Here is a 13,775-nt window from a genome sequence, read left to right as displayed (position 1 = left end):
ATGTTTTATAATTTAAATTTGTCTTACAAATACATTAGGTGCACATAAAAGTTGATTATTTCAGGATCAATTAAAAAAATGGATACAATACAATTAGATCAATCAAGGTGGTTGATGTGGAATTGGTAAACTCAAAATTAGGATTTTAATTCATGTTGATGTTTTTGAGTTTAATTAATAAAAATATAAATATGTACGCAATTAAATACAGTTGGTGATGAGTAGGACTGTCTCCACAGAATTAATGATTTTATATTATTTAAATAGTGATTAATGAGATGAGATGGCATAAAAAAACTCAGGATTGAGAGATGAGAAAGTTTAAGGTGAGAAGGTGGTAATTACTTATAAAAAGATACTATTATCGTAAGGAGTAGATAGTAATAATGAGGGTATTAAAAGAATGAGTGAGAAAGATAATGGACATACATAACTAGATAATAAAGTAAGTAGACTAGAGTGATATGATGAAATAAATGAGGCATGTAAGACAGATGAAAAGTGAGATGGCAAAGAGACGGTGATGTGAAATACACGAGACATGAAGTTATGTAAAATAGAATGATGAAAGGGATCTAATTTAATAATAGTATTGAAAAACTATTGTAAGATGATGATGATTACTGTAGATCCTTATAGTATGCCAAGATCATGGTGATTTAGGAATACAGATGAGCTACCCCTCTTCTCTGTTGCCTATCTCACACTTAGGACACCAAGAACAAGCTTGATGGATCTTAGAAACTCACTATCTTTCAATTAGCCTACAAAACATAGGAAAAAAATTTAAGGATGATTTTTTCAATGATTCACACCTCAATTTATAGATTAGAGAGCCATGGAGAAATATTTCAATTTAAGCTTAATCACCCTTATGGATCGTTAGATATTGAGCTTCGAAGTTGGAGAAATTCAATTTGTCTATTTTTCCTCTCTTCTCATCATTAGCACTGTTGTCTTTTGTGGTTAAAATATTTTGAAACTATATTCTCCATGGAAATAGGGGGTGAAGACTAAGCGACCCTCAAAATTTGAACTCAATCAGCCTTCTGCATCATCAGATTTCAAGCTTTGAAGTTGAAGAAATCCTAGTTGTCCTTTTCCCCCTCTCTTCTCATCATAAGCACATTGGATTTCTCATTTACATTTGGCTGTTAAAATCTTTAAATGTTCATTTACTAATCTATTGAAATGGATACCTCATCCCTTATAATCATAAATTACATTGTATTATTAGTAATAATTTCATGCATTTTATATGCTTATTTTCATTGGAATAATCATAAATCCTTGTTCTGAATGGTTAAAATTATATATTGCAGTTTTAGAATGATTTTCCATTTTTATTGAATTCATGTTATTTTAACATAATTTTTTACTTTGATAAAATAATTTTACAAGTCAGAAAATATTTAGTAAGATTTGGCTCAATATTTTAAGGGATTTATTATATTTTCAAAATGATTCTGATATTCTGATTTTTCTTGATTTTTCAGTATTTTTGTAGAATTTTTTAAATATTGTTTAGTGTTTTTTTAGCCATCACCCTGTTGAGGAAGCGCCAAAAAAGGTATTTTAATAAGAAATATTTATTATTTTTTAAAATTATAAATTTCTATAAAAGTTCCCTAGATTATTCAATAAAATTTGAATATATTTGGTTAAATAAAATTAATATTATATGACCTTCCTAGAATTAATTTTCACTAGGTTGCTTTTGTTTAATTAGATTTGTTCCCTAAAATAAATATAAAAATCCTAAAAAATAAAAATCAAAGATAAAATTCACTTATTCAATATTTGCTCTCTGTGGACTTGACCATTGCTTGTCTTGTGTTCGTAAGGAAACTTACAAATACTTTTGAATAAATCAGAAGCCTTAAACAAAATTTTTAACCTTAATTTCTTGTTTATCAATCTCTCCGTGGGCGACAAATGTCTCAATGTAGAGAAGAAAAGAGGTAACTTTTATATTTTAATCATTGTGTGACATGGCGGCACAGTGCCATGTGACACGTCAAAACATTCTCTTTTTTATTTTATCAAATAAATGGTGCAACGATGTGTGTCATTAACATTATAAAACTCAAGAGATGCCCAATGGTTGCATGACATGACTATGCGTTTCCACACTCCACGTTAGCATCATTAAACAATTGTATTGGTATATGTGCGATCCATGTGTATCACTGCAACTTTTGATTTTTCAATATTTAAATAATTAGATTTTAATAATATTTATTTTATCAATATTCTCATCACATTTACTATGACTTAAATCCAAAATGTTTTCCTATTGGTCCACTTTATACCTGCGAATAAAAATTAAAAAAAGGTGTCAGTGAATAATTGGGCTCTATGACATCATGATTTGAGATGCCATGATGACACCCTTTTCAGTTATTAGTTGCATAAATCATTGCATAAAAGTGTGATTGGGTTGCCATTCGACCAAATCTAATGGTGACACATGGCATGTCATTAAAATACTATCAAATCCGCATAAATCAGAGCTTCACTCTAAACATAGATTTAACCATCTTAAGATTGATTACATGAATATATAATTATTTTAATGCATAAACATTTAAATTGCATATAATTAACCCAATATTTTAAGGATTAGGTAGCTCCAGCAGTAATATCAAAATCCAGCCCACTTGATAGATCAACCAATTTGATCAGATAGACTATTTTGATCATCAAAATTGCTCAACGCCTATGAACAACCTATCCAATCGAATCATGGTATGTTGCTTTACCTTCAACTCAAACCATACCACTTCTTGATGTCAACACCTGCAATTATTGAACATTATTTTCTCTGATTTGTGATTAACTTGTCAATTACTAACAATATCCCGAATACCTCCTTGCTTAATTGAGTTCTACTCAATGCATACTCAATCCTATTTTCTTTTAAAACTTAATAATATATTTAAATATTTGAATTCTGAATTAATATGTAATGACGGTATCTTTATTAATGATATGTAAGTATTTCTACTAATTTAAAATTTTATTAACATTAACAAAAATCATCACAACATTTGTTTTTGAGTATTATAATCTAGGGTGCTATTGTAGATAGGGTTGGACATTTTTAATGGAGGACCAATCAGAATAGACCAATTCTGGACCATTGGTCTAGATTCGGTTTGAACTGAAGATTGGGAATACCTTTGAAACCGAACGGGACCCCCCACATTGCTTCTATCCTGCACACATCCAGCTCTTGTTATCAGCTCCCAACTGCCGTTCTTCCATCCCAGTTGTCGTACCCTTCCCCCCTTCCCAGCTCTCCCCTCCTCATGTCCCCCCTTCCATCCTCTGCGCTGCTGTGATCATTTTCTGGTAGTACTTTTAGTCACCTTTTGGAATGTATTTTCCCAATTTTTGAGGTTTTAATTATGTCATCTTTCTCTACCTCCTCTAGGTTGAAGCAGCAAGGCCATACTTAACTGATGCCCTGTTGGATGCCGCGAGATGAATGAATGGAGCCAACCTGAGCTAGGAACTTCCTTTTTTCTAAATTGAAATTATAGATTTTTGCAGTAAAGTTCTGAATTGTACGTGAATGGCACTAAAACTTTTCTGTGATTTTGACCTTTACACTTTGACATTGAAATTGACTTGTTAACCTGACTGGACAGCACCAAAATAGACCTAACGGAAACTGACCAAACTTGTGGTAAGGTTTAGGTCTTTGCTAAAAAGTGGGACCAGGACGGGTGTGTCCAACCTTGGTCGTAAAAGTAAGGATAGTGGTCTAGAATCATGTGGCCAGGATGGTGGCGAATCTTGTGGCATGATAACAGAGTCCCATCCAATGACCCTACTTATCTGGAATATTACTGTACGGCATGAACTATGTGATACAAAATCCGAGCACCCAATCACTGGACGCTCTCTCCCCCTCCAAACAGCATATCCACAGCAACTATGCGCCAAAGTCCCGCCGATTTACATACTTTCAAGGGCTCATCTTCTCACATTATTCTTTGCTCGATATTATTTTCAAGTCTGCTCCTGCAATAGCGTGCCATGTTCGAGTACGAGACAAGAGTACGAAATACAAAGAGAGAAAGGACGCGATAGGAGGATTTCAGGAGAGAGAAGGGAGAGATAGAGAGAGAAAGAGAGAGAGATAGAGATTATGAGAGACGCAGAGAGAGATTTTCGGTCCCGGACAAAGACCGGAACCGAAATTTCGGTCCACCGAAATTCGGGAAAGAAAAATCCCAGTTCGGTAGGTTCGATAGAATTTCGGTTCTCATGTTATTCCTTACATAGTAGTATGAGAGAGAGAGTCTAATAGTGAGCGAGCAGAGAGAGATAGAGTCATGGAGAGAGAGAGCAGAGAGAGAGAGGGGAGTCATAGAGAGAGAGCAAAGAAAGAGAGATGGTGTCATAGGGAAAGAGCAGAGAGAGAGAGAGAGAGAGAGAGCCATACGGAGAAAGAGCAGAGCGCAGAGAAAGTCATAGAGAGAATGAGAGCGATCAGAGAGAGAGAGAATCGTAGAGACAGCGAGAGCAGAAAGCAGTGAGAGAGAGTCGTAGAGAGAGCGGAGAGAGAGAAATTCATATAGAGAGAGTGAGACAGCGAGAGTCATAGAGGAAGCACACTGAAAGAGATTTAGAGAGAGAGAGAGCGCAGAGATAGAGAGATTTATAGAGAGATAGAGAGTCGTATAGAGGGAGTGGGAGTTGAGAGGGTCATTGAGAGAGAAAGAAAAAGCAGAGAGCAGATAGAGTCATATAAAGAGAGAGAGAGAGAGCAGAAAGCAGAGAGTCATATGAAGAGAGAGAGAGAGAGCAGAAAGCAGAGAGTCATATGAAGAGAGAGAGAGAGCAGAGAGTAGAGAGAGTCATAGAGAGAGCAGAAAGTAGAGCGAGAGAAATAGTCATGGAGAGCGCAGAGAAAGTCATAGAGAGAGATCAGAGAGAGAATCGTAGGGAGAGAGCAGAGGCGGAGGAGCATTAATTACAAGAGGCGCCCTCATCCTCCAGAAGACGGCTTCTCACATAATTCTTCGTTCGATATTATTTTCAAGCATGTACTATGTTTGCGTACGAGAGAGTAGGATAGACAGAGAGAGAAGGGCGTGGGAGAAGTGCAGGAGAGGGAGAGGGTGGGAGAGAACGAGATAGAGATTGATAGAGATGTAGACAGAGAGGAATGGAAAATTTCAATTAAACGAGTTGGTTCCGGACAGAGACCGGAACCGAAAAAAGTCCTGTTCGGTCCGGTCCTACCGAATTTCGGTTCCCCACGTAAATCGTTACTGAGTAGTATGAGAGAGAGAGAGTCATAGTTAGACAGAGAGCAGAAAGAGTCACTGAGAGAGAGAGCACAGATCAGAGAGAGTCATAGAGAGAGAGCAGAGGGGTGAGACAGTCATAGGGAGGGGGAGAGGAGTGCAGAAAGAGAGAGTAATAGAGAGAGAGCGGAGTGCCAAGAGAGAGTGTAAGAGAGAGAGAGAGCACAGAGGAAAGAGAGAGTCACAGAGAGGGCAGAGAGCCATAGAGAGAGAGCAGAGAGTAGAGAACCATAGAGAGAGAAAACAGAGAGCCATAGAGAGCCATAGAGAGAGAGAGAGCAGAGCGTAGAGAACCATAGAGAGAGAAAACAGAGAGCCATAGAGAGACAGAGAGAGAGAGCAGAGCAGAGAGCAAAGAGAGAGCCACAGAGAACGAGCAGAGAGCAAATAGAGAGTCACAGAGAACGAGCAGAGAGAGCGAGCAGAGAGCAAAGAGAGAGTCACAGAGAACGAGCAGAGAGAGAGAGAGCAGAGAGCAAAGAGAGAGTCGCAGAGAACGAGCAGAGAGAGCGAGCAGAGAGTAAAGAGAGAGTCACAGAGAACGAGCAGAGAGCAAAGAGAGTCATGGAAAGAGAGCAGAGAGAGAGAGAGTCATGGAGAGACAGCAGAGAGAGAGAGTCATCATAGAAAGAGAGCAGAGAGATAGAGTCATAGAGAGAGAGAGAGTCATAAAGAGAGAGGAGAGAGAGTCATAAAGTGAGAGAGAGTTATAGAGAGAGATCAGAGAGAGAGAGTCATAAAGAAAGAGATCAGGGAGAGAGTTATAAAGAGAGAGATTAGAGAGAGTCATTGAGAGAGAGAGAGCAGAGAGAGAGAGAGTAGAGAGAGCAGGGAGAAGAGAGCAGAGAGCAGAGGGCAGAGGGCTGAGAGATATAGAGAGATAGCAGAGAGCAGAGTGCAGAGAGTCATAAAGAGATTAGAGAGAAAGGAGAGAGGAAGAGCAGAGAGAGATAGCAGAAAGAGTGAAAGAGGAGAGAGCAGATAGCAGAGAGAGAGGGAGAGAGAGAGTCATGGAGAAAAAGAGAGAGAGAGTGAGTCATATGGAGAAAGAGAGAGAGAGAGAGAGAGAGAGAGAGAGGAGGGAGGGAGAGAGAGAGAGTCATATGGAGAAAGAGAGAGAGAGAGAGAGAGGAAGGAGGGAGAGAGAGAGAGATATGGAGAGAGAGAGAGAGGAGGAGGGAGGGAGAGAGAAAGAGTAATATGGAGAGAGAGAGAGAGAGGAGGGAGGGAGAGAGAAAGAGTAATATGGAGAGAGAGAGAGAGAGGAGGGAGGGAGAGAGAGAGAGTCATATGGAGAAAGAGAGAGAGAGAGAGAGAGAGAGAGAGAGAGAGAGTCATATGGAGAAGAGAGAGAAAGAAGAGAGAGAGAAAGAGGAGAGAGGAAAGAGGAGAGAGAGAGAGAGAGAGAGAGAGATAGAGAAAAAAAGAGAGAGAGAGAGTCATATGGAGAGAGAGAGAGAGAGAGAGAGAGAGAGAGAGAGAGAGAGAGAGAGAGAGAGAGAGAGAGAGAGAGAGGAGGGAGGGAGAGAGAGAGAGACATATGGAGAAAGAGAGAGAGAGAGAGAGAGAGAGAGAGAGAGAGAGAGAGAGAGAGAGAGAGAGAGAGAGAGAGAGAGAGAGAGAGAGAGAGTACTGGAGAAGACGCGGCCACGTTGAACACTTGAATAATATCAGCGAGTGGGAGAGGGAACTTGCGGTGTCCGAGTCCGTCTCCGGGCCTATGCCAGTTTAACGGGCCCGAGGCCCACCCCGCATCTGACGCAATGGACGGAGGACGAGCGCCGAATCGCCGCACTTAACGGCGGCCCAAACACTATAAATACCCCCAATTTCCGCTGTAGGGCGACGGGAATTACCAGAGAGCGCCAGAGAGAGCCGGCGAAAGAGATCTCCATGGAGCGCAAAGCCATGGCCGAGGCGGAGAAGCGAGGAGAGGCCTGCCAAGGAGACGATTTCGACCCCGGATCTCTTCCCCCTTTCACCATTGGCGAGATCCGAGCTGCGATTCCAGCGCATTGCTGGGTCAAGAATCCATGGAGGTCGATGAGCTATGTGGCCAGGGACGTTTTCGTCGTCGCCGCCCTGGCTCTCGCTGCCTCGCGGCTTGATAGCTGGGCCTTCTGGCCCGTCTATTGGCTCGCTCAGGGGACGATGTTCTGGGCCATTTTCGTTCTCGGCCATGACTGGTAAATCTAGACTCCTTTCCTCGCGTGCAATTTGGATGTGTTTATCGATTCGCTTCTTTTCCGATGATTTCTCCTTCTTTGCCTCTAGATTCCTTTCCTCGCGTGCAATTTGGATGTTTTCATAGATTCGCTTCTTTTCCGATGATTTCTCCTTCTTTGTCTCTGTTTTTAGCCCTCGTCCTGAATGTACCACACAATGTCCAATCTTCTTCAAGGGAAAGAGGAGGCACTTCATAAAATTATCCTTTTTCAGATGCATTTCTTAACCTCGCTGTTTTCTTTCTCTCCCAGCCACGTCCGGGTCGTTTTTTTCCCTATTTTTACCGCACGCTGCCTTCCAGAGAATCAGATCTGACCGTAGCAGCCGCATTGATATATTCTTCCTCTCTCTCTTTGTCTGCATATTATAATATTTAAATATAAATCTCGCTCAAGAGCAAAGAAAATTTGGGCCACTCGTTCTTAAATTAATGCCCAAATTGAGCAGATCTGATGTCTCGTGTGGTTGCAGTGGCCACGGGAGCTTCTCTGACAGCAAGATGCTCAACAGTACCGTTGGCCACCTCCTCCATTCCTTCATCCTCGTGCCCTATCACGGATGGTCGGTGTTCCACCCCTTCTCTGAAATTATTCCTTTTCACTGTCAGGATTAACAGAAACCACTCTGTGATTAACAGGAGGATTAGCCACAGAACCCACCACCAGAACCACGGCCACGTAGAAAAGGACGAGTCTTGGCACCCGGTAAGCGAGCTTTGATCTAGAAAATTAAACAACCCTTTCAGCGATTAACACACTTAAAAACATGGCAGTTGCCGGAAAGGATATTCAAGAGCTTGCGAGAGTCGACTCTCAAGCTGCGTTTCTCTTTCCCCTTACCCTTGTTCGCTTTCCCCGTGTACCTGGTAAGTGATTAGTGAAAACAACTGTGAAAACAACTGATTAGTGATTAGTTAATTACCAATTATGGTTCTTGTCTGATAATCTCGCCATGGTTGCAGCTCTACAGAAGCCCAGGGAAATCAGGCTCCCACGTCAACCCTTACAGCGATCTCTTCACCCCCAGCGAGAGGAAGGCGGTCGCCACCTCGACCTTCTGCTGGACTTCAATGCTACTTCTCCTCGCCGGGATGACGTGGCTCCATGGCTGGACCTCCGTGATAAAACTCTACTGGATCCCCTACTTGGTAATCAACCCCTAACCATGAATTACAGGCTAAACATTGTCATTAACTGGGTTGATTTGGGTGAAACTCAGATCTTTGTATCGTGGCTGGATCTCGTGACTTACCTGCACCATCACGGACACGACGAGAAGCTACCCTGGTACCGGGGAAAGGTGATTGATATAAATGTCGTCAATGCGCCTTGATTAGTATAGTTTACGGCGCGTATTAAGCTTGCTTATGACTTGTAGGAGTGGAGTTATCTCCGAGGAGCGTTGACAACCATTGACAGAGACTACGGCATCATCAATAACATCCACCACGACATAGGCACCCATGTCATCCACCATCTCTTCCCACAGATTCCTCACTACAATCTCAGAGAAGCGGTTGGTTAATCTTCTCTGTTGGGTTTTTCTGACAGCACCATGTCTCTCTCTAGAGTTATTTATCTCTCTCTCTTTGACGGAGAACAGACGGAAGCGGCGAAACCGGTGCTGGGGAAGTATTACAGGAAGCCGGAGAAGTCTGGGCCTGTTCCGTTCCACTTGATGGAAACGCTGGCCAGGAGCTTGAGGAAGGACCACTTCGTCAGCGACGAAGGCGACGTCGTTTACTACCAGACGGATTACCGGCTGTCCGGCGCTGCCGCCAAAGCCGTCGGCCTCTTCAAAGCCGACTGATCGACCGTCTCCGTTTCCCTCCGTCACGGAGAGAGAAAGAACCGTCTCTCGCAGTCTCGCTCTAAACTTCCATCTCTTCCGCGATTTTTCTGCTTAAATAACATCGCATGTTGATTTTTGGGCCGTTTAGAGCTGGCCCGCTGAAACTTATGACGTGTCAAATCTCCCACCACAGTTCCCCCGCCGCCATTTTGATAAAGCAGAACCCGTTTCCTCCAATGAGAGATCGCCACGTCGGACGGAGATACGCGACCACCGCTACTGATTGGCGGAGTGAACACGTCAGCATAGGAATCCGCGCCGTACTCACCGTTACCGACATCGCTTTCGAGTTATAATTTAAAAAGATCGACAAAGGCGGTGGACTAAAAGGGGTTATTCGACGGCCTGTGATTTGGCCACGTAGGTTAATCAGATTCATGTGGACAGTGAGAGCTCGGCGCTCTCTCTCTTCGTCGGAGGGGGGGTTTTAAAAGAGGAGAAGAGGGGGGAGGGAGAGGGTGAGGAGAAAGGGAAATTAGAGGCTCCGAGCAGTATATAGCGGGGGCCTTAGACGTCTCATCTCCTCCACAACCCTAGCTCGAGGAAGAAGAAGAAGAAGAAGAAGGGCGGAGCTTCTGGCCATGGCGGGGGGCGCGATGGCGAACTACGTTCTGTCGGAGAGCGGCATTCGGCCGCTTCCCTCGCGCCTCTTCCTCTCCCGAGTTTCGCCCAATTCTCGCATGGCGCAGCCGATTCCGGCGATCTTGGGCGCGCAGAGCGGTCGCCTCAGCCGGCCCGTCGTCCTCGGACCGCGCTCGGCCCGGGATTGGGCCGTCAGAGTCAGCGCGCCGCCGAGAACGGCCGTCGTGGAGGAGAAGGAGGAAGAGAACAGCCAGAGCGAGTTCGACCCGGGCATGGCGCCTCCGTTTTCCTTAGCCGATATTCGAGCCGCGATTCCCAAGCACTGCTGGGTCAAGAATCCATGGCGGTCGGTCTCCTACGTCGTCCGCGATGTGGCCATCGTTCTCGGCCTCGCCGCCACCGCGGCTTATCTGAATAGCTGGGTTGTTTGGCCGCTCTACTGGGCCGCCCAGGGAACCATGTTCTGGGCTCTCTTCGTCCTCGGCCACGACTGGTACCCCCGAAAATTTCCCCTCCCCTTTCAATTCGACAGAATTCTGATTCGATTCTCGATGTGATTGTATCAGCGGCCACGGGAGCTTCTCCAACGATCCGAAGCTGAACAGCGTCTTCGGCCACTTCCTCCATTCCTCCATTCTCGTGCCTTACCATGGCTGGTGAGTTTCTCTTAATTTTCCCCAAATCCTCTTCTTCTTCTTCTTCTTCAATCTCCATTGCTTCATTTCCATCTTCTCTGTGCAGGAGGATCAGCCACAGGACACACCACCAGAACCACGGCCACGTCGAGAACGACGAGTCCTGGCACCCTGTGAGTGATCGGCTGGAGGAAATCTTCTCTTTTTCTTGTTTCTCTTTTCCTCTCTCACGGTATGAAACTCTCGGTTTTGGCGCGACAGCTGCCAGAGAAGATCTACCAGAGCTTAGAACCGGCGACCAAGATTCTTCGATTTACGGTGCCGTTTCCTCTGCTCGCTTACCCCATCTATCTTGTGAGTTCTCGCTATATTTCTCAGTTGAAAAGCTACTCCTCCTCCATGGATTTTTCTCAATTGTCTCTTCTTCAGTGGACGAGGAGTCCTGGGAAGAAAGGGTCACATTTCAACCCGGAAAGCGACCTGTTTGCGCCGAACGAGAAGAACGACGTGCTGACTTCTACAGCCTGCTGGACGGCCATGTTGGCACTGCTTGCCGGTCTCTCCTTCGCCGTGGGTCCGGTGTGGATGCTCAAGCTTTACTTAGTTCCTTATCTGGTACAGCGCTTCGCTCTCCACCAACCCAAAAGAGAAAAAATGAAAACTTCTATAACTCTCCTAATGGGGTTTTCCCCTTCTTCAGATCTTCGTCATGTGGCTAGACTTTGTCACCTACATGCATCACCATGGCCACGAGGAGAAGCTTCCCTGGTACCGTGGCAAGGTAAAACCAAAATAATCATCAAACCCAGCATTTTAGGGACCATCAAAATTCTGGGTTCTGCTCCAAAATTACAAATTTCTAACAAAAATTCCAGGAATGGAGTTACCTGCGGGGGGGGTTGACGACGCTGGATAGAGACTACGGATGGATTAACAACATCCACCACGACATCGGGACGCACGTTATTCACCATCTCTTCCCGCAAATCCCCCACTACAATCTCATCGAAGCGGTGAAGCTCTCTCCCTTCTTCTCCGCCGTTCGATTCGTGTTCTTTCCATGATTCCCTTCTTCTCCGCCGCTCGATTGGTGCTTCTCCGCTGATTTAGAGAGATTATTTTTGCTTGATTTGGCAGACGGAGGCGGCCCGGCCGGTGCTGGGCAAGTACTACAGAGAGCCGAAGAAATCGGGGCCGCTGCCCTTGCACTTGTTTGGGGATCTGCTACGGAGCTTGAAGACCGACCACTTCGTCAGCGACGACGGAGACGTCGTCTACTACCAGACCGACCCTCGCCTGTGATTCGACCCGGTCGCATTCATCGCACGGTGTCCGATTCGACGCCCCCGCCCCTCTCTCTGGCATTCAATCGAGCAACTATCGAACCCAATTTGAGAAGAGTCCTCTCGAAAACATATATTTACTGCGCCGGTCCAAATCTTTTTAACATTCGACCCGATAGGCCGATACTTAAAAACTGTGGTCGGTTCGTCGTCCGTCGTCGGACGGATGACGGTTGATCCGACGGTGCGCGGGGATATTGGGAAAGATAATCGGACGGCTGCGAGAGGGCGAGTGACGTGGCGTTTGCGGCAGCTATATAAGGCGGCTTTTCGCGCCGACCGCCGGCGGTAGTCTGCCGGATGATCGCCGGCGAAAGATTCTTGATCTAGGGTTTCTCGAAGGCGGGAGGAGATCGTGCGATTGAGGTTTTTTGGGAGCGATACCTAGGGTTTGTTCTTGGGATCTGCTGTTTTCTGTGGATTTGAGATCTCTTCGGCTTCAATCGAGCGCGATCTCGCCGGTTTGGGAGGTATGTCGAAGGAATTTGGCGTGCCGCCTGTTGTTTTTCCCTCTTCCGGAGCGAATTCCGGCGTTCCCAGCCAGCGACGGGCTTCTTCGGGCGGCCCCTTCTTCCAGCCGCCGCCGAGGCCGGCCAATCCCAACGCCGGCGCTGGCCTCCCCTTCATGTCCTTCGAAATCGGATCTGCGCCTCCGTCTTCGTCTTTCTCCAACCCCGTCTTCGGCTCCGCCGGCTACGCCGCTGTCGGGGGTAGTTCTTTCGAAGACGAGCCGCCTCTTCTCGAAGAACTTGGCATCAACACGCGGCAGATCTGGCGAAAGACGAGATCGATCTTGAATCCTTTTCGCATCAACGCGAATCTTCACGAGGATGCCGATCTATCGGGTCCGTTTCTGTTTCTCATGGCCTTCGGTCTCTTCCAGCTGCTCGCGGGGAAGTTTCATTTTGGGATTATCTTAGGTTGGGTCACCATTGCTGCATTCTTCTTGTACATCATGTTCAACATGCTCGCCGGGCGCAACGGGAACCTTGATCTTTACCGTTCTGTGAGCTTGGTTGGATACTGCATGCTTCCCATGGTTATATTCTCGGCCGTGGCGCTGTTTGTTCCTCAAGGAGGGATTATAGCGTTCTATTTGGGGGCCGTCTTCGTTTTGTGGTCGACAAGGGTATGCACGAGGCTTCTAGTCGACCTGGCGTCCTGCGGCGATGAGCACCGTGGGCTTGTAGCTTACGCCTGCTTCCTCGTCTATTCTCTCTTCTCGTTGCTAATCATATTTTAATTTTTTTTTCAGGGATTGGTAATTTTTCTTTCATTCTCCCTCCCTCCCCTTCCATTCCCTTTCTCTATATCTCAAATCGGTAATCATTTGATTATTTGTTTCTTCAAAGATTGATCCGATCTGATACCCTCCTTTCACATTTTGTAAATTTGACATGGTAATTGGATGCTTAGTTGAAGGCGACATCCTTTGCGCATTTTGACTCTAATTCACGTTTGTTCAGATCTCCTTTCTTAATGCAAACTCCTTGGGATTCCTACATATCTCTGCTTCTTGATGTATTTGTTATTTTTCTCGAATGGGTAAATGATGACTTTTTTTTCTAAAATTTCATGTAAGCCCTCTTTAAATTGTATCATCTTATCAACAATATACACTTTTTTATGGTGTGGTAATTCAGGTCTGCAATGGGTATGACAGCTCTATCTGAATTGATGTTCATATCTGCGATTGTTTCGCTGATGACTCCTTGGTTTGAACTGTTTCCTTAAGTTTCTGCCTCGAGTATATGATTACTAGCCAATTTGATTTGATTGCTGTTTAAGGTAATCTTTTTCTGATTTGGTTGTTTTTC

At 44.9% G+C, this 13,775-nt stretch overlaps 3 protein-coding genes across 3 annotated transcripts; all 3 read left to right on the top strand.

Moving 5' to 3' along the window:
- The first annotated feature begins 6,999 nt into the window (after positions 1–6,999).
- LOC144706083 (acyl-lipid omega-3 desaturase (cytochrome b5), endoplasmic reticulum-like) lies at positions 7,000–9,504 on the top strand. Its single transcript, XM_078578976.1, has 8 exons — positions 7,000–7,507; positions 8,019–8,108; positions 8,185–8,251; positions 8,320–8,412; positions 8,509–8,694; positions 8,766–8,846; positions 8,925–9,062; positions 9,150–9,504. Exons 1-8 carry the CDS (start codon positions 7,215–7,217, stop codon positions 9,354–9,356), a joined length of 1,155 nt encoding a protein of 384 aa, XP_078435102.1. The 5' UTR covers positions 7,000–7,214; the 3' UTR covers positions 9,357–9,504.
- Positions 9,505–9,844: 340 nt separating this feature from the next.
- On the top strand, positions 9,845–12,062 carry LOC144706071 (omega-3 fatty acid desaturase, chloroplastic-like). Its single transcript, XM_078578950.1, has 8 exons — positions 9,845–10,473; positions 10,547–10,636; positions 10,722–10,788; positions 10,877–10,969; positions 11,045–11,230; positions 11,316–11,396; positions 11,491–11,628; positions 11,753–12,062. Exons 1-8 carry the CDS (start codon positions 9,980–9,982, stop codon positions 11,915–11,917), a joined length of 1,314 nt encoding a protein of 437 aa, XP_078435076.1. The 5' UTR covers positions 9,845–9,979; the 3' UTR covers positions 11,918–12,062.
- Positions 12,063–12,233: 171 nt separating this feature from the next.
- Positions 12,234–13,384, top strand: LOC144706076 (uncharacterized). Its single transcript, XM_078578964.1, has one exon. The coding sequence runs from the start codon at positions 12,431–12,433 to the stop codon at positions 13,199–13,201; it is 771 nt and encodes a 256-aa protein (XP_078435090.1). The 5' UTR covers positions 12,234–12,430; the 3' UTR covers positions 13,202–13,384.
- The last annotated feature ends 391 nt before the right edge of the window (positions 13,385–13,775 follow it).

Source organism: Wolffia australiana, chromosome 1, assembly GCF_029677425.1.
Source record: "Wolffia australiana isolate 7733 chromosome 1, ASM2967742v1".
In the NCBI taxonomy this organism is placed as follows: Eukaryota; Viridiplantae; Streptophyta; class Magnoliopsida; order Alismatales; family Araceae; genus Wolffia; species Wolffia australiana.
The sequence above is the reverse complement of the archived record's forward strand: the minus strand, read 5'-3'. Positions and strand labels throughout refer to the sequence as shown.

Bases quoted from the DNA above. Each gene is read 5' to 3' on its own strand.
- LOC144706076 (XM_078578964.1), top strand. From the start codon at position 12,431: ATGTCGAAGGAATTTGGCGTGCCGCCTGTTGTTTTTCCCTCTTCCGGA.
- LOC144706071 (XM_078578950.1), top strand. From the start codon at position 9,980: ATGGCGGGGGGCGCGATGGCGAACTACGTTCTGTCGGAGAGCGGCATT. The intron at 10,474-10,546 runs GTACCCCCGAAA...TGATTGTATCAG, and splicing joins TTCGTCCTCGGCCACGACTG to CGGCCACGGGAGCTTCTCCA. The intron at 10,789-10,876 runs GTGAGTGATCGG...TTGGCGCGACAG, and splicing joins ACGACGAGTCCTGGCACCCT to CTGCCAGAGAAGATCTACCA.
- LOC144706083 (XM_078578976.1), top strand. From the start codon at position 7,215: ATGGAGCGCAAAGCCATGGCCGAGGCGGAGAAGCGAGGAGAGGCCTGC. The intron at 7,508-8,018 runs GTAAATCTAGAC...GTGTGGTTGCAG, and splicing joins TTCGTTCTCGGCCATGACTG to TGGCCACGGGAGCTTCTCTG. The intron at 8,109-8,184 runs GTCGGTGTTCCA...TGTGATTAACAG, and splicing joins CTCGTGCCCTATCACGGATG to GAGGATTAGCCACAGAACCC.